At 43.8% G+C, this 26,268-nt stretch overlaps 1 protein-coding gene across 6 annotated transcripts in view; it reads left to right on the top strand.

Annotated features, from left to right (window-relative positions):
- The window catches only part of STK32A (serine/threonine kinase 32A), a 154,842-nt gene that overhangs the window by 76,371 nt on the left and 52,203 nt on the right, over positions 1-26,268 (top strand). For all 6 annotated transcript variants that reach the window (XM_077326997.1, XM_077326999.1, XM_077326998.1 and 3 more), the window contains one exon: positions 21,014-21,051. In XM_077326997.1, the coding sequence (XP_077183112.1) occupies positions 21,014-21,051 (38 nt within the window). The remainder of the gene's footprint in view (positions 1-21,013; positions 21,052-26,268) is intronic.

The following is a 26,268-nucleotide window of genomic DNA, read 5'->3' on the forward strand; positions in this document are numbered from 1 at the left end:
AAATGGCGAACAAGTAAATGGCTGGAGAGACATCGGATCTTTTCTCAAGATTGGCCTGGTAAATAAAAATCAGTATTTGCCAGGAATGTCCTATGAACGCAAAGGCATAAGTGGACCAGAATTTCAAGTGGAGTTAGCCTTACAGGACAATAGACAGAGAGACTTTGGGAGGAACTAGATGATTCACTTTTATTAAGCAACGACTTGGCCTTGCAGACAACAACAGGGACTGCAGCTACCAGCAGTATGTCTCAGGCTTCAGAAGGGCAGACATCAACAGCCAAGCAACAGATTGTGCTACCCAAGGGGAATCTGGGGCCACGTGAATTCCTTTTGAAGGGAAGCATGTGTGGGGAGAGCTTTCCCTTCAGCCTAACTGCCTGATGATGAGCTGTATTTCCAGGGGATTTTCAGATCCCACCTGGAGCCTGGTATCCCTGAACCTCAGTGGGATACAATGCTACAGAGTCACCAAAGCAGCCATTTTTGCCTGTGGAGCTGATCTTTATAGTCTGGAGATGAGCAACAATTCCAGGGGCTATTCCGCACCGGGATCCATGTAGCAAATTGTTTGCTGAACGAAAAATCGCCATTCTAAATAGTGGAATTCGTCGTTATGCATACCTGCCTTTGTAGTGGAATCCAGTTGCGTTTCTATCGTTTCCCACAGGGTTCCGGTCTCGGCAAGAATCGTTAGCCAGGAAGCGCTATTGCCGAGCTCGTCCCGCCCCTGGCCGTCAAGCAGCCAATGGGCAGCCGTTATCATGCTCCCAAACAGCCCCTTTCCCTTTAAGGAAGGTTTTTTTAAAAAAACACACACGTTGCAACGAATCTGCGTTGATTCGTTGCAACGGAGAGACACATCCAGCTAGCAGGTGGTGTTTGAGCTGCCGTTTCATCGTTGCCACGCTCCCCCTGAGTGAAAAAAAAAATCCCCCCCTCACGGGCGCGATTTTCAGCCGAAAACAGTGTGAAAAATAAAGGGAAAATAAACCAGCAAACAGGCTTCTGTGTTGCTTGTGCTTAGTGACTTTAAACAGAGGGGCTGCAGCCAGGGAAGCCTTGCTGGGTAAACGAAGGCTCGCTGGTGCGTTGATCTCCGCTCGCTTGGAGAAAAAAAAATGGCGATCGTTTCACCGGAAGATCAGAGGACAGAGCCAGGGGGAGGGACTTTGCAGAAACCACAACAATGGTAATGCACAGAACTTTCCCGCTAGTGTTGCAGATTGGTTGCAGGAGTGTAGCGCTTTCCGGAGGGTGAATCCACTTTTTGGGATTTCCCTGAAAGCGCTACAACGAAGCGCTTTTTGCGGATCGGTTTCAGGAGTGTTGCAGATTGTCAACGACGTTGTGCACAATGGCAAAACTGTAGTAATTTCAATTAGTAACCATTGTGCTATTTTGGACGAATGCGGAACGGCCCCAGGAGATCTCCAGGCCCAACCTGGAGGTTGGCTGTCCCTTGTCTGAACATATTACTTGAAGTTTGGAATTGGGGACCTCAAAAATGTGTAATGCCCCTGCAGCCACCTAGTACCCTCTGACTTATTTCAGGTTGAGAAAACATTACAGAGAGGATGTAAAGTTGCCAGATTGGTGTAGGTTCATATTCTGGAATTTCACTCTACCTAGGTGTGTATATTGTTGTTGTTGTTGTTGTTGTTGTTGTTTAATTAAATTTGTTACTCGCCTCTTCCTGAAGGCTCTAGGTGAGTTACAATGCTAAAAACCTCAATAAACCCCCCCTATATAGAATAAAACACAGTACAAGGATGTGGCGGTAAAAACAATAGCAAACTACACCCCAAAGTAACCATTCTAGAGGGGAGGGTGCTGTTGGCATTCACTACTGCTACTCCGATCACTTCTATCACTCCTATAGGGGTGCCCTGATCTTCCTTGCCACCTGGCCTCAACCAATGACCTGGCACAGGAATTCCATTTTACAGACCCTGCAGACAAAAGGCAGGAGACACATTCTGGTAATTGGGCATTCCCTGTTGGGAAGAGAAAAAAACAAAGTGTGTTAACTGGACTTGTTGCCTCGAATGGTATGCTTGTCTACCTGGTGTGAGAATCAAGAATGTTGCAGAAAGCCTGGAAATACTTTTAAAGCCCAAGGACAGATATCCCTTCCTCATGTGGGAATAAATGATACTGCATGGTGCATTTCATATGGAGCATATGAAATGAGGCTATGTGGCCTTGGATAATTTGTGAAGGACTTGGGAGCTCAGGTTGTGTTTTCGTCAGTTCTTCCAGTTAATGGTAGAGGCTTTGGAAGAGAAAGAAAAATAATGGAGAAAAATGGCTGGCTTCGTCATTGGTGTCATTGGGAAAGGATTGGGGTTTTGGACCATAGATCACGCTACTGTGATGAGGCTCTTCTATCACGAGATAGTTTGCACCTCACATATCCTGCCCACACCAACTGCACTCCTAGAGCTGGCATCAGGGAACACTTTGTCTGGAGGTGCCACTCAACCTGTCCCTGGAGCCGCTGGGAGATTGGGCTTTGGATCTGGGCCCAGCCAGGTTGAAACACAGCCCTTTGTACCAGCTTATGTGAAACCTCAGGACAAGACCCATCCAGGCTCTGGGGATTTTCTGGAGGAGCAGCATCACCAGCATCAGACCAAGACCCCTGCAACCCCTGGGCATGCACTGGAGTGGTACTGACTGTAAAGGCAGTCTTCCTTGACAGCTGTCTGCAGATGAGCATACTTGACAGCTCGCTGTCAAGGTAGATGGGGTCCAACTGCAGCGCCTTCATCTGAAGAGGATTAGCTTCAGGTTCAGTCCCTTTGACTTAGGGCTTCTCCATCCGGGTATGACTGTTTCAGTAGGTCTTTGAGGCAAGGTTCTTTGTGGGGGACCCTGCCCATTTTCCAAGATTACTCTTCTTCCGGTTAGCTCTGGTGAAGCTTTATTCCTGTGACTCCTGGCTCTTTGACCCTTGCCTTGTCTTCTGACCATGCTCCGGCCCTTCAAACCTTGTCTTCCAACCACCCTCCAGATCTTCAACCCTTGGCTCATATTCCAACCACACTCCGGCTCTCCTAAGTTTGGGTTGGCTCCTGACTCTTCTACTGAATCCAGTCTGTGTTTTGTCTCCCTCACTGGGTACGAATCTGCGTTGGCTTGATTCTGTTTCTCCCTCCCCAATTGTTGTGAACACTGTTCCATTTGGCTCCTGATCTCCCAGGCTGGACGCTGACTCTGTCTAGACCTCTGCTTCGGCACGAGCACTCGGCCGAGTAGGTGCAGCTCTACAAGGCAGAACATCAGAAGTGTGGGAAAAAATGTCTTTGTGAAGAGTCTTGCAGACATGGTGAGGAGCGCTTTAAACTAAGTCCAATGGGGGAGCGAGACATACATTCAAAGCCTAGTTTGGTGACGATAAGTGTAGATGGGAACACCACAGATTTAAAGGGAATGGCACATTTGCAGGGAACAATTAACTTACAGGAAAGTTCAAAAATTAAAAGCCTGGGGTACTCATATGAATAGTTATGATGGATGTACACTAATGCTCAGAGTAAACAAACAGGAAGAACTAGAAGTCCTAGTAAATGAAAGGGAACTGTGATCTAATATGGATTATAGAAACCTGGTAGGATAACATGCACAAATGGAATAATAGGATTGAGAGGTAAAACTTATTTAAAAGGGACAGACAAGTAAAGAAGGGTAGCACTATATGTTAAGAATATATACACTTGTGAGGAAATACATGTTGCCTGAGTATGAGACTTCTGCTTAAAAATAAAAGTAGAAAATGATAGTGGTATTATGGTGGGCTCTGCTATAGACTGCAAGAGGACATGGATGAGATGTTCCTAGACCAGTTTACAAAGTTCTCAAAGGGATGGAACCTAGTGGTCATGGGATATTTCAATTACCCAGGTGTCTGTTGGAAGATGAGGTCTGCTAAAAGTGAAAAGTCCAATAAATTCTTGACTTGTTTTGCTGACAACTTCAACTGGTGTTATGTGTGCCTTGCACTGGGTTCCTATGAAATTTTGGACCAGTTGAAGTTTCTGGGTCAGTCTCAAGGGAAGCCCGATAAAGAGTAAGTTGCTGATGTCTAGCCTGGTGGTGACAGTTGCATGGAGCGCTCTGGCTAGGTCAGGAGTCAAGAGTTGTTGCACCTGAAATAGGGGAAATAATGTGAGGTGAGCAACATTCACAATCTGGGCCTCCATTGACAAGGAGGCGTTCAGAATCATTAGTCAAGGCACCCAGAGCGGTCTCTACCCCATGGCCAGGGTGGAAGCAATACTGGAAAGGGTCAAGTGCCGATGTATCCTCCAGTTGTACAGAAAAGTTTGCCATACAATTTTCCAGACTGGTCTGCAACTGAGTATGTGCATTTCTCCACCAATATACTTCACAATGCTGTTTAATAACACGTATATTAATTTATGTTAGTTTATTGTTCCCTGGGACAGGTATATTACAACATGGCGAGTTCTTGATTCCCAGCAAAAAATTGCATTATCCAAATACAATGTCATCATATTAGAAACCATTCAGCCGATGAAACAGCAGTTGTTATTGTGCTGCATAGGTATAATAATGTTGCTGCACAAAGCAGAGTTAAGCAAGTTTAAAGCCTTTAAGACCACTGCATTCACTTAACTCTTTGCTGGATTGTAGCTGTGGATGGTCAAGTTTAAAGTGCTGAGATACAAAAGAAATTGGATGTAGAAGCTTTCTGGAGAATTTGACACACGGAAAACAATTTATATAAATTAAATAAATGTAACATGATGAAATGCCGTTGACTACCTGGAAGACTTTGTTAGTCTTATAATTACCAGTATTCTCCAAAGGAGTGGCATTAAATTGATAATGCAACACCTTTACTGAAGGATAGAACATCTGTACATGAAATCCTCGAGAGATGTGCAGACAACTGTTTACTCTAGAAGAGCAAAGCTCTGTGGAGGCGGTGCTGTTTTTAAAATACCAGAAGACTTATGATCAAGTGAAGTAACTGGAAAATTACTAAACAGATTGGATACAGACAGTAGATGTTGACGAGTCTTGCTAGTGTAATTGTACCTTGATGACTGTCAAAAGTATTGAACCCCTCCTTTTTATAAGAGAATGTGTGTCAATATGTTTGCACAGGGTTTTCCATGCTCCCTTGTGCTCTATTAAATTACAAGGCTCTTGTCTAAGTCCCATGGCAGGTGCTAGGAAGTGATGTAATTAGCCCATTAAGCTCAGGTAATGTCTTGTAAAGTCAATCAAGTGTACAAAGCAGGCATATCAGGTGCAGATCTGCTCCAGCAAAAAGGATAAAGGGAGGAGGGGGAATCTTAGTTTTCTTCCTCAGTTTTCACAAAATTAGTTTCTGCTCCCTTAATGAGAAACAAACTCTCCTTAAGATATAAAGAAAAATCTGACTAGGTTATATGTGGCTGATCTAGCTAAAGGAACAGCATACTGATATCAACTTGAATATATTTTAATGTGCCACCTGCTTTGAAAAAAACTAACCCAATCAATATATTTAATTTTAACATGGCCAAATCTGTGGATACTTAAATGCAAACACTGAGGCAATGAACAGAGAAAACAGATCTTTTTTACAAACCTGAAAAATTAAAAAAACAAAGCAAAATATTGGGGGGCTAAAAGCACCTCAAAATACAGAAGCAGTACCAGTAGGTTTTAGAAACGAATGGCGTTTTGCAATGACCATTGAGGAAAAAAATTAAATTTTGATACCTCTTTATGGCCTCTCACTAGCCTTCAAGACTTTGTTTCTGTTAGTAAAATGGGGCCAAGCTCAGCAACAGCCACCAGGCAGCTTGCTACTGTATGATTTACTGTCAAAACCCTGTGGGGTTTGCCATGTTTAATGTCCAATTCTGTTTGACTTAATTCCTTATCTCTATGATGGGTACCATGCAGCAATGTTTGTTGTATTGTTCAAACTCCTTTTGTTTAGAATAAGCCAGCAGCCATTCAGTCCAGGGATTCTTATACATAGTTCATATCTCCTGGTCCCCTCTTGCTTGGCCCCTTGTCTTTCAACACCTTTTGTAATTCCTATCAACTCAAGACAGCCTGGCACCTGGGCTTCTCCTATGATCCTATGGGCTGGCATTGGAGCACTGTTGGCGGTCTCTGTGCATCTCCCCACTTCCCAGGCCTGACCCGCTCTGCAGAAGGTATGGCCAGGTTGTGAAGTGGCTGCCACCCGCAGCGCTCTGCAGCTCAGGACTGGGCCTCAAAGCGCTTCTGGCAGCAGCCACATATCTCCTCACTTCGCAGGCCTGCCCTGTTCTGTGGAGGGTGGGGATGAGCTGGGAAGTGAGGTGCCACCACCAGCAGCGCTCTGAGGCCCAGCCTTGAGCTTTGGAGCGCTGCTGGCGGCCACCACTATCAAATAGCACTCTCCCTAAGGGAGGACAATGGATGTGATGTCCGTTATAATTTTTGTTTGAGAGAATGTGCTTGTTGATGTGTTCCACATCAACAAGTAGAATTGATGTATTCAAGATCTACGGTACGAAGCTGTTATCTGGCAGGAATTATGCTGTGGCTATGGGAAAGGGTCAGTGTTAGTTCTAATATTGATACATGACAAAATACAAGTTTATCAGTGTATAGTGAAAAATAACATTTGAAAGGTAGCTCTAAAGCCATTTTCTTAACATCTGTGATCCTATGACATTTTATACGCACATCTAAATATCTGCCTTCTGGAGACTTTGGAAGTTACCATTTGGAAAACTAATTCCTTATTTCTTTTTCTGTGCTTCACTGTGCAATCATGTTAAAACCCCATGGTGTGTTCATTTCAAAGTTAAATGAAATTACTTCTGTATTGTCAGTCAGTCAGTCAGTCAGTAACCTTTTATTGGCATAAAAAGTATAAGACATATAAAAATAGGGTTTAAAATTTCAACAAAATAATAAAATGGGGTTACATGACCAAACAGATCTTAAAATGATTAAATAAACTATAAGAGATAAAATACAAGGTAGGCAGCATATTATAAAAGCATCTTAGTTAAAACTCTGGCAACTAAAATGGTTATCTCTGGGTCTTTGTCAGAGAGCAGAAATTGCAAGGTCATAGATTTACTTACAGAAGGCTTGTTTCCCAGCAAGGCAACAAAGCTGTCATCCCGACACTGCTCATATAAGGGGCAGTCTAACAAAATGTGTGAGACAGAGTCAGGGCAACCAGAACCACACGGACAGAGTCTCGCATGGTATGGGATATGGTGGAATCTTCCCTCTAAGACCTTTGAGGGGAAAGCATTCATTCGTGCGAGGAGAAAAGCTCTTCTCAGGGGTGGGACATCAAGGAGATGCAAATATGAAGGCATAATATTTCTCTGCATAATGATGCCAAAGAATGCTGGTGAGCAGACTCGAGGCTGGGTAGGTATGAGTTCCTGCTGCTCATGGTCTAAAATTCTCTGTTTAATAATCCAGAAGATACATTTTTCTTCCAGAGGTAGTAGGGAGTTCAGATCGATGCCAATGGAGACTAATTTTTGTTCAATAGCCTGGAACCATTGAAATTTAAGAGGGTCACTTTTTAGACAAGTTAAAAGGCTGCCAGTTTCTATTCTAAAAAACAGTCTGACCCAAAATTTAAAAGTAGCTATCCAGGCCCTTGTCTCTACCCTAATTTGGCCAAATTCTGCGCAAATGGCATGGTAGGAGACACAGTTGGGAACCCCTGCAATTTGCCTATAGAAAGCAGATTGAACACCCTCAATAGATTTATTAAAGGCAGGAACCCATAAGGGGCATCCAAACAGGAGCTGGGACATTACTTTGGCATTAAAAATTTTAATTGCTGCAGGGATAAATTGGTTACCTTTCACAGAGAAAAAGAACTGTTTTATCAAAGAAGATGAGGATTTGGCCAGATTGATAGCTCGTTGGCAGTGGGAGCTCCATTTCTGGTTATACTGGAAGGTAACACCTAGATACTTAAATGTTTTGACTTGTTCTATTGAAGTGCCTCCAATAGACCAAGTCATTGCATGCCAGCTCTTAGAGAAAACCAAAACTTTTGTTTTACCATAGTTAATTACTAACTTATTATCTTGGCAATATTGGTAAAAGGTGGATAAGTATCGTTGTAAGCCAACCCTTGTATATGAGAGTATTGTAGTATCGTCGGCATACAACAACAAAGGAATATGCTGGGAACCAAGTTTTGGGGGATGACCATTAATTGGTTCCAGTTTTAACGCTAAATCATTAATGAATAAATTGAACAACAAGGGGGCCAGAATACAGCCTTGCTTAACTCCAATGGTCATTGGAATCTTAGAGGTTAAGTCTCCCTTTGAAGAATACCGGACTTGGCAGGAGGTGGACACATAAAGTTTTTGGATGAGAAACACAAGTCTCGGTTCCATACCCATTGATCGCAATTTATTCCAGAGCATATCCCTATCTATCTTATCAAAGGCACTTTTAAGATCTATAAAAGCTGTGTATAGCCTCTTACCATTTTGGGACGTATATTTCTCGGCCAGGCATGAAAGAGTTAAACAATGATCTATAGTAGAGTTACCCTGCAAGAAACCAATCTGTTCAGGACCTATAGTTCTTTGAGAGCGAGCCCAATCAGTTAGGCGCCGTTCGAGATGTTTTGCATAAATCTTACCTATAATTGATAATAAACTAATAGGTCTAAAATTATTAGGTCATTATGGTCACCCTTTTTAAACATGGGAATAATGATTGAATTCAACCAAGAACTTGGGACAATCCCATGTATGTCAATTAAGGTAAATAAGTTGGCCAAGGTAGGAGCCCACCATTTAGGGTTGTTTTTTAGAAGTTCAGCTGAAAGGGCATCCTGGCCTGGGGCTTTGCCTATCTTAAGGCTCAGAATTAGTTCCTCTACTTCGTCAGGCAAAACTGGGGACCATCTAGGGACATTAGTTGGGATGGAGTCATTCAGCAGATTTTCTGGAGCTGCTGGGACATTAAATAGAGCAGAAAAATGATCAACCCAAACTTGGGGGGCAATAATAAGTTCTAAATTATCAGTCTTCCCCCTCAAGGGTCCTCTTACAGCTGACCAGAATGCTTTGGAATTTTTGGATTTAACAATGTCAAATAGGCGGGCCCAATTATCGTGAGAGTAAAGCCGTTTTTTCTCTCGGATAAGACAATTATACTGTTTTTTTTGTTCAAAGTAACTGTGGATAATAGTCTGATCCTCTGACGACTGGGCCTGTCTAAATAGCTCTCTCAGGGTTTTTTTTGAGATATGACATTCTTGGTCAAACCAGGAGGAATTGCTGCCTTTGTTACAGACTGGTTGTGCTTTAAGGCCGCAAAGGTCAACTATCTGAGAATACAGCTCTACAGCAGTCATAGGTGAGCTTGAGTTAATTAAAGTCTCCCGAAGTTCTATCATTCTTTCAGATTCCAAAAGAGATGTGATCTCTTTCTCCATCTTAGCGGACCATCTAATCCGTTTCAAACAAGATTCAGTGGGAACTGCTGGTAGAGATACACTGGGACTGCAAACATCTATCCCAGTATGATCCCAGTTTAGAGTCAGTGGAAGGTGGTCACTCTCAGTACGTGACTCTATGGAGAAAGAAGAAATATTTTGGAAGCAGTTAAAAGTGCATAAGCCGTAATCAATCACACTCTGTCCTCGAGGGGACGCGAATGTGAAATCTGCAGATGTGGGAAACTTCTGTATTGATTATTTAAAGAATATATTTTTATTGATATTTCAGAAAAGACAACCAATAAAAAAATAACAAAGCAAAAATAACAGTATGCATCGATTAATAGAACTTGAGAAATTTCTACCTTTTGTCTTTACTTTTATGTCTTAACTGGGATACATGGGGTATTTGATTACATAGTCCATTTTAAAATGCCAGTGTTCTCTGAATTCTTCAACTGGCCTTCGGTTAACTAAACTGGTAAGTGTCGCCATCTTTCACATTTCTCCTTTTATCTATCCAGTCAGACATATCTGGTAAATTTTGTTTTTTCCAGCCTTAACCTACCAGTAACCTTGCTGCTTTAGTAGCATGAAAAAATAATTATTTTGTGAGCACTGGAATGGATTCTGGTATTACACTTAACAACATATAAAGTCTGGGTGCATCGGAAATTTACAACACAGCATTACTTCTAACAACCTATGTAAATTAACCCATTTTTTATTTTTTCCCATCTCCACCATATATAAAAGAATGAACCAATTACATCATTGCATCTCCAACATTTTCCATCATGTTGGTTTGATATTCTGCTTATTCTATTTGGAGTTATTACCTATAGACATTTTTGTATCAGTTTTCTCTCAATGTTTGTCATTTTGTGAGTTTGATATTCTTACCTCATAGTTGTTCACAATCGTTGTGATTCAAATTTTGCATCCATTTAATCATACAGTTTTTAACCTGTTCTGTTTCACAAGTTTCACAAGTAATTTATAGATTAGATTTACACATGTGATTTTTCTTGAGATATTATCATCTCAAAATTTGTTATTTTTCTCATCTGTGTGATAGAACCATTCAATTCTGCCTTGAGTCTTGCAGTAATTTGGTAATGTTCTAACTATTGAATATTTCCCCCTTCTTTTTAAAGCTGATCCTAACTTTTCTTTTGTTCTGTATTGGTCAACATATCTTTATATCTTTTTCTGTTGAAACTTATTTAAATGTGTGACTGGAGATTTTAGCACCTAAGGGTTTGCACAAATTCTATTTTTATATTTAGTCCATATATTTAGTAGATCACTTCTCCAAAAGTGAATATCTTTTTCTCTCAGGGATCAGCCAGAGATATCTGTGTATCCCCTCCTCAAGTCTCTGTTTTTCAAAGACCAAATTTCTGGCTAACGGGTTAATAATCTGCTCAGATATCCAGGTTAAAGCTGAAGCATTATCATAAAAGATCCAGCAATGATTGGCCTCCTCTCATTTTATTGTCCAAAAGACATTAATAGCTGTCCTTGGTATTTTATAATTCCAATTGAATTTATTTAGTTGGGATTCCCAATTTCTTAAAATTTTATCTTGGACTCCTATTGGTAAAACCTGAAAAAGAAAGTTATGTTTTGGTAATATAGGTTTTGGAAGAGTTGCGGGCCCTGCAGGAACTTTTGGCATTCCGCAAGGCCTACAAAATGGAGCTCTTGTGCCAAGTTGAGGTTGGGCGACAAGGAAGATCATGGGCCCTGTATAAGAGTGACAGCAGTGAATTTCAACAGCATCCTCTGTTCACCCTGCCCCTCTGAAATGGTTTTTGGGATGGTTATTAGTATGAGATATATTTTACTGCCACATCTTATCCCCAAATTGGGGTTCTGATTGCATTTGTATTGTAGTTTTTATGTCTGTTTTAGGGGTTTTATTGGGGTTTTATTCTATGCTGTAACTCGCCCTGAGCCTTCGAGGGGAGGTGAGTAATAAATGTAAATAATAAATAAATAATAAATATTCATTTTGGTTATTGCCATTTTACCTGACCATGAAAAATTTATTTTGGACCATTTTTGTAAATATTCTTGTATTTCTTTCCATACTGGTTTGCAATTAATCTTAAAAAGGCCTTGGAGATCTCTGTCAATATATATGCACGGATATTTAATCTTATCTGGGTTTATCTCACATTCTATTCCTTGTCTCAGTTCTTTGAACTCTTCATCTGTCGTGGCTGTCATGAGGATCTTTGTTTTAGTCTTGTTCAGTTTATATCCAGAAATAGATCCAAACATTTCATTAATTTGGGAAAGGTGGTTTTCAGCATTGTCTGCATAGCTCCTTTTCTTAAATTCTTCGCGTCCTGGCATCTGTATTCCTAATAGTTCCATTGAGGTTTGTATTTTAGGGGCCATGGTCTTCAACACTAGAATAAAAAGTAAAGGAGAGAGGGGACAACCTTGTCTAGTTCCTTTTTGGATGTTTATTCCTCTTCTGTAATCATTCCATTTACTAAGATTTTTACCTCTTGACTTAAGTATATTTGTTGAATTGCTTTCAGAAAGTGTTCTCCACAGTCCATAGTCAGTAGTGTCACTTGAAGAAAATCCCATCTGACATTATCAATTGCTTTTCCAGTATCTAAAAAAAAAAAGCTTTCTGTAAATTCTTTTTCTGGGTATAATCCAGTGAGTTTAAAACCAGCCTAATATTATTCCTCATATACATTTTAGGCATAAAACCTGTCTGAATTCATGTATCACGTTATTGATGATTCTTTTAAATTTCTCCACCAAGATTTTTGGAAAAGTTTTTTAATGCACAATTAGCAAAGAAATAGGTCTGTGGATCTGAGCCTTCTTTGTGGATTTAAGTTAGATAGGGCTGTTCCTAGTTTTGTGGGATAGGTCTATTAACATTAGATGTTGGAGAGTTGGGGTAATTATGTGGATCATCTTTTTGTAATATTGAGCAGATAAACCATCTGGTCCCGGCACTTTGCCTACTTTCATAGTCTTTATTGCATCATTCACTTCCTGGGTAGTCACCATCTGGTTTAATATTCTCTGATGTTCTGTAGTGAACGTCTTTATCAGGATATTATTTTAAAAGTCTATTAGAGAATCAGGATGTTCACCTCCCTGTGAAAATTCTGATTTATATAGTTTTTGGAAGAATGGAGTTCTTCATACCCTGTCGGTTCGTGTTAGTGACTCCCGGTGCTCAAAAGTTGCTGGGAGTCAACTCCCACCACTCTACAAGACCCTGTGATCTGGATCTTATTTGCTTGATATCAGAAATGGGAAACCTTCATCTGATCACTCCACCATGTTGCTCTGCCTCCTTCCTTCTGTAGTCATTATGTGAAAGTTCTATATTCACATAAATATAAATGTTAATTTTGTTTTTAATTGGACAGTTTAAAGTTGATGAAATTATGACTTGGGTTCCAAAAGTGATGCTCTTCTTGTTAGGATATAGTCTTATCAGATTTAAATGTACTTCAGAAGATTGATAATCCTAGCAGGAGCAGACTGTGGCCGGGAGATATATAGCTTGCTAATTCAGAGCAGCCATGTATGTGTTGGGCAGCCTTGCTTCACTTTTTACCATTGATAAACTCCAGAAGTGGTGCAATCATGCAGACTATGGTTGGGAAGCCCACCCAGGGCCCTACCCCTACAAGCCCATCATTGGCCATTTTAGGAATGGAGGATGGGTCAATATTACCATCTATGGTCATATCACTCAATATATGTTTAACAAATTTCATTACTCTCACCCATTTGGGAAACTCTTCCAGGGCCATCGGGAAACTAACCATTTACTGAGCTTAAGTCATAGAATCATAGAATCATAGAGTTGGAAGGGGCCACAGAGGCCATCTAGTCCAACCCCCTGCTCAATGCAGGAGCAGCCCAAAGCATCCAAGAAAAGTGTATATCCAACCTTTGTTTGTAGTCAAAGAACTGAGAGTCATATACAAAGCCCTTGATGGCCGTGATCCCTCATATCTGTAGAATAGCATATGTTCTTCCATGACAGCTTAATTTATCAGACCAGGGCCTCTTGCAGAAGCCATCCTGCAAATGGGCAATATCAACAACTACCCATACAAGTGCAATCTCTGTTGTGTCTCTGACTTTATGGAATGGCCTGCCATGAGTTCATGAAGGCTTCTACCTCTTCTGGTTTACTATAAACTATGTAAAACTGAATTATTCAGGAAAGCTTTTTCATACAGGTTATCAGGCATGAAATATTTCAGATAGATGCTATGGTAAAGAAGAAGAGAAAGAGCTGGTTTATATACTCTGTTTTTCAAGAGCCGCCAAGAGCCAGCTTGGTGTAGTGGTTAGGAGCACCGACTTCTAATCTGGTGAGCTGGGATTGATTCCTGTGACTGACCCAGGGTCTGTGACTGACCCAGGGTCACCCACCTGGCTACACGTGGAAGAGGAGAGGGGAATCAAACCTGATTAGAGGCAACCGCTCTTAGCTACTACACCAAGCTGGCTAAGTATCACAACACCGCCCTAAATAATTCAGTAAGGGGTTCTGGGGCGGGATGTGTCCAGGATGAGGAAGGGTCCAGATTGGCCCCTTCCTCCGGACAGACAATCGGAGGGACCAGTCGGCAGGCGTGAAGTGCCTGCCAATTGGTCGCTCTGATTCCCAGCCCCAGCAACTGCGAGCCGCGCGCAGCGCGGCTCACAGTTGCTCCTTTGCCGGCGGCCTGACCGCCGCCCGAGGGAGCCCCCGGCAGTCGCGCGGAGCACAGCTGCCGGTGACTCCCTGCCCGGCGGCCTGACGTGGCGAGAGGCGCAAAGCGCCTCTCGCCACGTCAGGCCGCTGCCTGAGGGAGCCTATTCCACTGCTGAACTACTCTGAGGGCCATTCCGCATTCGTTCAAAATTGCACAATGGTTGCAAATTGAAATCGCTACTGTTTTGCCGTTATGCATAACGTCGTTGACAATCTGCAACACTCCTGAAACCGATCCGCAAAAAGCGCTTCGTTGTAGCACGTTCAGGGAAATCCCAAAAAGTGGATTCACCCCCCCGGAAAGCGCTACACTCTTGCAACCAATCTGCAACACTAGCGGAAAAGTTCTGTGCGTTACCATTGTTGCGGTTTCTGCAAAGTCCCTCCCCCTAGCTCTCTCCTCTGATCTGCCGGCGAAGTGATCGCCATTTTTTTTCTCAGAGCGAGCGGAGATCAACGCACTTTGTTTACCCAGCGAGGCTTCCTTGGCTGCAGTCCTTCCCCAGAGCTGTTTTAAGTCAGCAAGCACCATGCAACACACAGCCCCGTTTGCTGGTTTATTTTCCCTTTATTTTTCACTCTATTTTTGGCCGAAAATCACGCCCGTGCGGGGGGGGGTATTTTTTTTCACTCAGGGGGAGCGTGGCAACGATGAAATGGCAGTTCAAACACTAGCTAGATGGGTCAAACCTGCTAGCTAGATGGGTCTCTCCGTTGCAACGAATCAACGCAGATTCGTTGCAACGTGTTTTTTTTTTAAACCTTCCTTAAAGGGAAAGGCGATTTTTGGGAGCACGATAACGGCCGCCCATTGGCTGCTTGATGGCCAGGGGCGGGACAAAGCTCAGCAGTATCGCTTCCTGGCTAGTGATTTTTGCCGAGACCGGAAACCTTTGGGAAACGATAGAAACGCAACTGGATTCCACTACAAAGGCAGGTATGCATAACAACGAATTTCACTATTTAAAATGGCGTTTTTTCATTCCGCAACCAATTTGCTACATAGATCCTGGTGCGGAATGACCCTGACTGTAAAATTTCCCCCCCCCCTGATATCTAGCCTATATCGTTGTACTTGTAGTTTAAACCCATTACTGCATGTCCTCTCCTCTGCAGCCAATGGAAACAGCATCCTATCCTCCTCCAAATGACAATCTTTCAAATACTTAAAGTGGGCTAACATGTCCCCTCTCAACCTCCTTTTCTCCAGGCTGAACATTCCCAAGTCCCTCAACCTATCTTCATAGGGCTTGGTCCTTACCTGCCACTCTTACCTGCCACTCTCAGTATGCCGGCTTGTGAGGGGTTCCAACATAAGATTTCCAATACAATAAAACCCCATTAAAACAAAATAAAATAATACAAAACCCCAGCATGGTGAAAAATAATCCTTCAGAATGGGACACCTGCCATCGGGCAGCAGAAGGCAAGTTACATCCAGGTGGTCAAAGGGTGTCACATGTCCTAAGGGGGGAAGGTACCAGATTTTTTCCCTAGACCAGCCTCAACCATAGATCTGCACCTTACAGGCCCAGCGGAAAGCCAAAACCTTCTGCAGAGCCCATATTTCACCCAGGAGCTCATTCCACCAGGTTGGGGCCAGAACCAAAATGTCCCTGGCCCTGGTTAAGGCCAAATGGGCTTCTCTAAAGCTGGGAATAACCAGTAAGTTGGTACCCGCAGAGCACAAGGTATGCATGGGGCATAGTGCGACAGATGGTCCTTCAGATATGTGGGTCCCAGACCGCAAGGGCCTTAAAGGTGAAAACCAAAACCTTGAACCAGATGCGGGCCGCAGCTGGCAGCCATTGCAGCTGCCTCAGCACACACTTGATATGGGCCCTCTAAGATTTTCCTGTGAGAACCCGCCACCTCCCTAGGAAGCCTGTTCCACTGAGAAACCGCTCTGACTGTCAGGAAGTTTAGATGGAATTTCTTTTGAATTAATTTAATCCCATTGGTTCTGTGCATAGTGTGGTAAGATAATGCAGTGTCCAACTAACAGGAATGGTGCCTTGAAGACCAACATTTTTTATTCCAGTATAAACTTTCATGGATTGGAACCTATTTAATTAAATGCAGATTTCACTCTAATAGACAAAAATTATGCTACAATGAAATGTTGTTGAGTTTTAATGCTGATCTACTAAATTCCAGATTATTCTTTTCAATAGATTTATATAGCTATTCCTCTGTAATAAATAAAATTTGCACGCACATGAAATTAATTTGAATTCAGGCCACATAGGAAATGAAAAGGGAATTCAACCATTCTATCTCCCCTTGTTTTTGTTAATTGAAACCATTCTCTGTGCTGCTGTTAGAAATTTTAAAACGGGGTGAGGTAGGTCCTTTTTAAACGGTTTCCCCTTTGAAACTATAATAATGATACGAGTTCATTTTCAGTGAGCAAAACCAAACAGGAACTAAAGATTTTACCCCCTCCACTTCTCACACAGCCCTGATTCAAATTGTAGCTACTGTATGCACAATTTATTTTTTGCAGACTGATGATCTCCATCCCATCTCTTTTGGTCCTTCATTTTCCAAGTTCTACTATATGATGATAGTTTTCATCAAAAGACACATAGGTTGCTTGTATGAAAGCATTCAGGTTAAAAAAGAAAGACACTCAAACTTTGTTACCTCCAATCTTAGTTTTCTTGCTGTGGAGTCAACCTGGGGCATACCAATCAATAAGTTAAAAAAAAATAAACAGCAGATTTTGCCGTTACATTCTTCCTGTGATTGCCCCTTACACAATGGAAGCTTTTTACCTGTTGTTGTAAAAGCTTTTTCAATGGTCCTTAATGTTTTCCTAAGGGCATTTTACTTTTGGATGGAAGAGTTCTGTGCATTAAGGAAGACAGCTTGAAAGTCAAAGACAGTGAAAGTTATTTCCTGTGGTGTTGGTTGGGTCCAGGAAACTGTTGCAAAAGGTCACGCAGCTTGCTGCATGTGGAGGAATGGGGAATCAAACCCAGCTTGCCAGATTAGAAGTTGGGCGCTCCTAACCATTACACCAAGGTGGCTCTCAATTCTGGGCCACTTATGCCATTGATTTTGTGGGACCTTCCTGTCAAATACTGATTTTTATTTATCATAGAATCATAGAATCATATTGGAAGGGGCCATACAGGCCATCTAGTACAACCCCCTACTCAACGCAGGATTAGCCCTAAGCATCCTAAAGCATCCAAGAAAAGTGTGTATCCAACCTTTGCTTGAAGACTTCCAGTGAGGGGGAGCTCACCACCTCCTTAGGCAGCCTATTCCACTGCTGAACTACTCTGACTGTGAAAAACTTTTTCCTGATATCTAGCCTATATCGTTGTACTTGAAGTTTAAACCCATTACTGCGTGTCCTCTCCTCTGCAGCCAGCAGAAACAGCATCCTGCCCTCCTCCAAGTGACAACCTTTCAAATACTTAAAGAGGGCTATCATGTCCCCTCTCAACCTCCTTTTCTCCAGGCTGAACATTCCCAAGTCCCTCAACCTATCTTCATAGGGCTTGGTCCCTTGGCCCCAGATCATCTTCGTCGCTCTCCTCTGTACCCTTTCAATTTTATCTACGTCCTTCTTGAAGTGAGGCCTCCAGAACTGCACACAGTACTCCAGGTGTGGTCTGACCAGTGCCGTATACAATGGGACTATGACATCTTGTGATTTTGATGTGATGCCTCTGTGGAAACAGCCCAAAATGGCATTTGCCTTTTTTACCGCTGCATCACACTGCCTGCTCATGTTTAGTTTACAAACACTGCCTGCTCATGTTTAGTTTATTAGGCCAGGCTTGAGCAAAGTCACTATATTCTCCTCTGTCTCTACAGTCAGTTACGTTCAAGTGAGTAGCTGTGTTGGTCTGAAGCAGCAGAACAAATGTAGAGTCCAGTGGCACCTTTAAGATCAACAAAGTTTTATTGAAGGGATGAGCTTTTGTGTGCACACACACTTCCTCAGATACAGTGTCATGGAACGGAAGTAATCAGTTCAAACATATGGGTAGAGTGTGAGAGTATAAATGAACAAGCAGCATAATGAAAATGGTTAACAGATTCCAGAGATAAATAGGAAAAACAGCAATTTGGATTTGTTTATGTTCACTTGAGATTGAATGGCATGGGAAACATTTGGTGTACAATAAATGTGCCACATCTGTAAACCGCTCCGCGGTTATAAATAAAAGGCTAAGGGCAAGTTGGGAGGAGTTAGGGCGGGCTCTGTCCGGGATAAAAACTCGGAGGGGCGAATCGGCTCCTGATTGTCAATCCTGGAACAAGGAGGCAATGGGCAATGGGCCAATGCCTCCATGGCCGACATAGACTCCATATTGATGCGCCATAGACTCCACATCGCAGCGTCCCTGCTCCAGCCGCACACCCTCCCAACTTGCCGGGAAAGGAGCCGGGAAGACGGGCTTCCCTGCTCCTTTCCAGCCACACACCCTCGACACTTTGCCCGGGAGCCGCCTAGGACTCACACAGATCCCTCGACGCCTTCTGCCTCCCGGCTACCCGCTGCCTGCCACCGCCGCCAGAATCCGGTCAGCCGCTGCCCGCCCGTCATGGCCACCCGCCAGTTAAACCCCCACACTCCCCTAACTACCCCCCCACCATCTCCCCCTTTGGCCGTCCTTCCCCGCACCCGCAACCACCACGCCACGACACACACTCCTGCACATCCACCCCTCCTCTGTCCCGAACCGTGCTGACACACCCCACAACGAGCACCCCCCACCCCGCCGCACTTCACCCCTGCAAACCCTACCCTCACATATGCCCCTTTGCTCCACCACCCCTTACTCACCCCCTCGGACACTCGGACATCTCTCCCGCTGTGCTCCGCACCATGGCAACAGCAACGGCAGGCCATGCAAACCCCCGCGCGGCTGCCGCGCTGTCAACACATTGAACCACGCATGCATGGAGTCCCGCACATGCGTGGCTCCCTCCCCCCACCCTCCCCCCGCCCACAGGACCACAAGAGACCATGCATACGCCGGATCCGGAGCATGCGTGGTTCCCCTCCCACTCCCTGGAACCCCGACCGGCTGCCAGCATCCCGCTGCCTGCCGCCACCCGACCGGCCCGCCGTCACCGCCGCACATCCCTGGCTGCCTCTGACCCGCCGACCACCCGGCCTCCCCATGGCTCGCGGACGCTCTTGACTGTGATCCATTAAATATCTCAGAAGAAAGGAAAAGAAAAGATCTTGCCTTTCACAGGTCTCTACCAGGATCTATGCTGACAACTATGCCTGAACGGGGTGCAATTAACACCTGCACCAGTTGCCAGGAATTTGGGGGTGACAGGTCACCAATGTAGCTCGGACGGCATTTTTCCATCTTCGCCAAGCCCGGCTACTAGCGCCCTACCTGCCCTCTGAACACCTAGCCACAGTGATCCATGCAACGGTCACTTCCAGACTAGACTTCTGTAACTCGCTCTATGCGGTCCTTCCCTTGTCTTTGACTCGGAAGTTACAGCTGGTCCAAAATGCAGCTGCCAGGGTCGTCACTAGAACACCTTTGAGCGCCCACCTTCAGCCGGTGCTTCGTCATCTGCACTGGTTGTTATTATTATTATTATTATTATTATTATTATTATTATTATTATTATTATTATATTTATTATATTTATTATTATTATTATATTTATTATTATATTTATTATTATATTTATTATTATATTTATTCCCCGCCACTCCCTTGCAGCTCGTGGTGGGTTACAACATCCTACCAGTCGGGTTACCAGTCTGTTTCCTAATCAGATTCAAGGTATTGGTATTGACTTTTAAGGCTATGCGCGGCCTGGGTCCCGTCTACCTGCGGGACCGCTTGGTTGCTTATGCCCCCCTCAGGGCACTCCACTCTGCGGGTATGAATTTACTGGTTGTCCCGGGCCCACGGGATGTTCGCCTGGCCTCGACCCGGGCCAGGGCCTTTTCAGTCCTGGCCCCAACCTGGTGGAATGAGCTCCCAGAAGAGCTAAGGGCCCTGCGGGATCTGCCAGCTTTCCGCAGGGCCTGCAAGACGGAGCTCTTCTGCCAGGCATATGGTTGAGGCCAGGGCAGCTCTCCCACTAATCCATCAGAGGATCCCCTCCAATATTGAGATCTCTAACATCGAGATTATTGTTAGATCTATTGCATTGGTGCCACCCTCTTCTGAATATTATTCTCCCCACCAGGCTGAACTTCGGGGGAAGTCGGGTAATTACAATCAGAACTGTGACCACCGCTGCTTATATGTTATATGTGACTTGTTGTTGATGTTAATTGGGGTTTTTATGGGGGTTTTATTGTGTTTTAACTGTTTATGTTGTAAACCGCCCTGAGACCTATTTGGAGAACGGCGGTCTAAAAATTAAATAATAATAATAATTTTAAAAAGAGAAGAGAGGTGATAGAGGGTTTGGTGGAAACCCAGTTTGCATTATATTACAGCTTTATATAGTAATTGTGGAAGCTTGTTGCAGACCAGTTGAGTTAGATTTCTCCTAGTCTAAAGGATTAAGAGCTTAAACCAAAAATACAGTGGCCACTCTCCCTTTTGTAAATATAAAGGCAAGCGTTTAATCAAATCTGTTTTTAGTATTAATCTGAACTCTTAGTCCCATCATGTTTTTTGTTTGCTGTTTATAGGCCAGACTGCAACCAGCGTGTAGCATGAAGAAGAATGCTATTGGAGACTGTAAACATTAAGGGTGTGATCATGCGGCAGTAGACTTTTACATTCACAATACTGAATTTGTTTTTTACTTGTCTCTTTTCTCTCTCTTTCTAACTTTTACTTTAGGGACATCAAGCCAGATAACATCTTGCTAGATGAATATGGTAAGCACTCTCTGTTCTTGGCTACTGTAACATGTATATAAATGCAGCCATACAGCAAAAGGTATCTGGAACAGCATAAATGAGTGCTGCGTGCTTGTCACAAGCTTAAGGAACCTTATTGTTTTTGATGGAAAGCAAGCTAAGGTGAAAACTTACCTATAGCTCTGTTCTGTTCAGCAAAGGTATGTATTATACATTTACACATTTAACATAAACTTTTGTGTAGTGCATCTTTTATAAATTCACATTGTGCTTATGTCAGTAAAAATCTCCTCAGGATATTTTGTAGATTGTATTTTTATCATAATTTTGAGGTGGTGGTAGAAAGTTCCATAAAGTCACAGCTGACTTATGGTAACCTTGTAGGGTTTTCAAAACAGAAGACATTCAAAGGTGGATTGCCATTGCCTGACTCTGCATAGCAACCCTTCGTTTCCCTTAGTCTTCCTTCTATGTACTAACCAGGGCTGATCCTCCTTAGCTTCCAAGATCTAACAAGATCAGGTTAGCCTGCGCCATCTAGCTCAGAACCTCTTATTAGGTGCATGAAGGTGGCATATTGGTGGGTCTTGTATTTCCCTTTTAGCAAACAAAAACCATTACCCCCATACAATTGCATTCAGCCAGGTCTACTCTATAACCTTAGTACTCAGAGCACTTTATGGAAGCATTTACATGGTAACCCCCAAAGGTATGTTTAGATTCTCCTACACTATAGCTAACCAGGCAGATAAGGTTGCCAGTTCCATGTTAGGAGATTGCTGGAGATTTGGGGATGAAGCTGTGGAAGGATCATTAATTAATTGATTAATTAATTGCACTTCTACACTGCCTCATGGCAGTTAACAACAATAAAACAACTGTAAAAGCATAAAAACCCAACCCACAGGTAATAATCACAGCCAAATCCCTCCCCTTCCTCCCCTTGATCTACCCAGGCTCCAGTGATAATGTTATAGGGCAACCTATATAATGCTGAAGTCCACTGTCCATAGAAAGTGCTCTTTGTAGTCTGTAATACTGGGAGGTCTTCAGGCTCCATCTAGAGGTTGACAGACTGGCCACGATGAAGTAAGAAATTCAAGAGTAGTCTTTAATTCATTTCAGTACATAACACCAAAACATGGACCAATTAAAAGACACATTTTCACAGCTTTCCTCAGTAGCTTAGTTTAATTTTCAGTTTTGATGCTGATTTGCAAGGTGACTCAAACCATATTAAACTAGTAGAAAAGCCCATTTATAAAAATGGGCGTAAAAAGGGGCATAGGGCGAGTGCGTCCTACCTGCGAGGTTGGGAGGAAGCTCCTGGGGGCAGGCAGTGAAGACGCGCGGCTTGGAGGGGGGGCGGGCGTTGGGGAAGGGAAGGACGCATGCTGGGGAGTCCGGGCATGCGTGGTGGAGCAGGGGGGCGGGGTGTTGGGGGTTCATTTGGCTGGCGTACCGGGCTGCGCGCAGGGCGCGCAGGTCGGCGGCGTGTATGCAAGGGCCCAGGGAAGAGAGGGACAGGGAGCAGGAAGACCAGCGGAAGGTGAGTGCAGTCTGGGAGCGGGACTCTGGCGGGGGAAGGGTGCGTTGGTGTGTGTGTTGGAAGCGCAGGGACAGGGTATTGCGCGCCCCTCTCGGCGCGCCGTGGGTGGAGGAGGAGGAGCGTGACCGAGGAGGGGGGGCAGCAGAGAGGAGACGCAGCCCCGTAGAGGCGGCTGCTGGCCAGGCCGTTCCCCGAGGCTTTTTGTGGCTTTTGTTCCTCTGTTGGCTGGCTTGGGGGACGGCGCTGCTGCTGCTGCTGCTTGGGCTCAGGGGTCCGGCTGCGGGAAGGCAGCTCGGACTTCGTCGCGGGCGGCCTCTCTGCGCCTCTCTGCGCGCTGCGGGTGGAGGCGGAGGTCCGTGGCCGAGGACGCCGGCCAGGCCCTTCCCCAGACGCTGCCCAGTCCCTTCCCCGAGGCGGTGTGTCCTTCGGCGGCGGGGACTCCCTGGCCGGCGGCTTGACGCGGCGAGAGGCGCTTCGCGCCTCTCGCCGCGTCAAGCCGCCGGTCAGGGAGTTCTCGGCAGTCGCGCTCTGCGCGACTGCCAGGGGCTCCCTTGAGCGGAGGCAGGCGGCTCCAGAGCGGCGTCTTCTCGGCGGCGGCCATCTTCTTGTTGTGGCGGGGGCTCCCTCAGGCGGCGGCTTGACGTGGCGAGAGGCGCTTCGCGCCTCTCGCTGTGTCAGGCCAGGAGCAACTGCAAGCCGCGCTGTGCGCAGCTCACACTTGCTGGGAATCAGAGAGACCAATCAGCAGGCGCAAAGCGCCTGCCGATTGGTCCCTCCGATTGTCTGTCATGAGGAAGGGTCCAATCCGGACCCTTCCCCATCCCGGACACATCCCGCCTCAGAACCCCTTACTGTTTTATTTAGTCCGTGGTGCCCGCGGCGCCACGGGCGGTGTACAGATAAGAACAATGCTAATAAGCAGAAATTTGAAGACAAGATCTTCAATGTGGAGCCGAGTACTGGTGGCTTAGCCTACAAAGTTTATGTCCTCATTAGGCTAATTTCTCCTCCTTCCAATATTTCTCAGGTATGGTAGATTGAGGTACTCTGAGAGGGAATGAAGTGTGGATCGTTTTTTTGTTATATTAATATTTAAAAACTCATTGTGAGCTGGGATCCGTACTTGCAGTCCATGATGCATATCCAAATATTTTGATCATTGGGGCTTATAAAGTCATTTTAGAAGTATCATGGTCATAGGCATGAGCTCAAAGCAGCCTTTGTAGAAAATAAGAATCCCTTCTACACCTTCAATTTGCAATGTGGTTATGGAGTGATGATAGAATTTATTTGAAGTTGTCTTTTCTATATGTGTTCTTGAGGTCATTGTTCTTCAGACTATTTCCTCTTTGCATTTTCCCTGTGTGTTTCTCTACCCATGCATTCAAAGAACTACCTTTAGTTCAGTTTTGTTTTTCTCTGAACCATTATTTTTGCATGCTAACTATATTTAAATTGTCCTTTTTTCCAGCAGCTTCCCCTCCTCAGGGTTAGTGTTTCAAGCTCTGCTTCATTCCCTTGCACTTTAGCTAAGTTGGTATCTGTCTGTATGAAAACCGGAATAGCTCAGCAGTGACTTGATTGGGAATTAAGTTGCCCAGTGGTGGGCAGGAACACAGCCTTAAAATTCAGCAACTTCTGCAAACTAGCCTAGTACAGTTTTTCTTTTCACTTTTGCTTGATAAATGCTCTGTCACCTTCAGTAACACACTGAATCCATCATAGGAGAAAGAAATGTTAAAATGAGTTCAATTCAATAAATGTTTCAGTTATATATACTTACTGTTGAGACGTGTACATGTGAATGCTGACTGAGATAGATTTTTTTGAATTAACTCAAAAATAATTATCCAGGGTTTGGACTAATGGTTGCCAGCATTTAGGTGATTATCAGCATTCACAGCTGTTATCACCAATGATTCTGATATTTGCAAAAACTGTCCATATATGTCAGTATGAATATTGTGAGTATTGAAATTCACACATGAATATTTGTGAGCCAAATTTGCCATATCATTCATAACCAAAACCAGTTATTTCCACATATATAATGCCCTTTGAATGTGCTTTAGCATTTGGATTTTCCTGTGTGAAAAATGTGCATTATAAAATATGCGCAAAATGATTTTTAGATTTGGGAGACTAGGGCAGAGTCTGCACTTACTTTCTTTATTCCATTGTCAATCCTGTTGAATTCAGATCGCTTTGAACTCGGGTCTTCCTCTCCCCCCTCCTCCCCATTGAAACAGGAAAGTCTTCTTCACGTGGTTAGGGAGGCTCAGAAGGTGGGGGGGGAACCTCTTTCTTTTCTTGAAGCCTCTTTCTTTCTTTTCTTGAAGGGGGGGGGGGAGAGGAGCCAAGCAGGGAGTCTCTTTCTTTTCTTGGAGGGGAGGGGGAGAGGATCAAAAAAGGTAGAGGAGGGAGGAAAAATCCAGGACCGACAGAAGTTGAAAGAAGTTAGGGGCTTCTCCTTTAAGGCTAGCGTGTCACATGACCAGGTGTAGCCTATCAGAGGTTCTCTACCACGGAGCTTTCTTTATTCAGGATTTTCAGCAGTTTCAGATATGGCACAATAAAGGTAGGGTCACTCCGGATCAATCCTTGCTGCAGAAGGAAAATTAAAATCGCCCAAAATCCAAACTGAAATTGAATTCTGTGTGGAGGGCAGGGACTGAATCGATCTGGGGTTGGAATAAAAGCTTCGTGCAGTTTACACCCAGGTTCAGCCCCCATTGTCCCATGAAGTTCGCTGGGTCAATTTGGGCTAGTCACATACTCTCAGCTTAACCTACTGTGCACTGTCATTATCAGGATAAAGTGGAGGAAAGGAAATTTAAAACATTTGGGCTCCCCATTGGAGAGGAAGGCAAGTATACCTAGGGGAGGAGTGAAATAAAATAAATAGGATAATAATAAGATACCGTATATCTAATTCTGAAGCTGATCCTAGAATGCAGATTAAAAACCCACATAATAGGCCCATGTTCACAAAATGGGAGTTTTTCAAAAAATCCAAGGGAAAGGTCCAAAACTTTAAAATAATAACCAGGGATTTTTAGAAAAACAACAAATCAGAGAAATTACATATATATTTGTAACTTGCAAGTTAAACATAGCCAGTATTAGGACAAAATGTCATGATATCATAACTACCAATTACTTCACCTCTTCTCTTGTGAGGGGAATTGTGCTAAACGTGGCAAAATCATTTCACGTGATGAGAATGGGAGTTGTGGCCTAGTGTCACTGTAGAGGTAGTACATAAACACCTAGTTTCTTTAAACAAAACCAAATCCTCTGGGCCAGATGAATTGCACCCAAGGGTTCTAAAAGAACTTGCAGATGTAATTTCTGAGCCTCTGTCCATTATTTTTGACAATTCTTTGAGAACAAGTGAAGATTGGAAGTGGGTAAATGTCCCCATCTTCAAGAAGAGGAAAAAGGAGGATGCGGGTAACTATCGACCCATCAGCTTGACATCTATAGCTGGCAAAATTTTAGAACAAATCATCAAGCAGTTGATCCTTGAGTAGCTAGAGCGGATGGCTGCAATTACTAAGAGTCAACATGGCTTTCTCAAGAACAAGTCATGTCAGACTAACATTTCTCTTTTTTGAGAAAATTACTAACTTGCTAGATCAAGGGAATGCTGTGGACATAGTTTACCTTGATTTTAGTAAAGCTTT

The sequence above is a fragment of the Paroedura picta genome, chromosome 3 (assembly GCF_049243985.1).
Source record: "Paroedura picta isolate Pp20150507F chromosome 3, Ppicta_v3.0, whole genome shotgun sequence".
In the NCBI taxonomy this organism is placed as follows: domain Eukaryota; kingdom Metazoa; phylum Chordata; class Lepidosauria; order Squamata; family Gekkonidae; genus Paroedura; species Paroedura picta.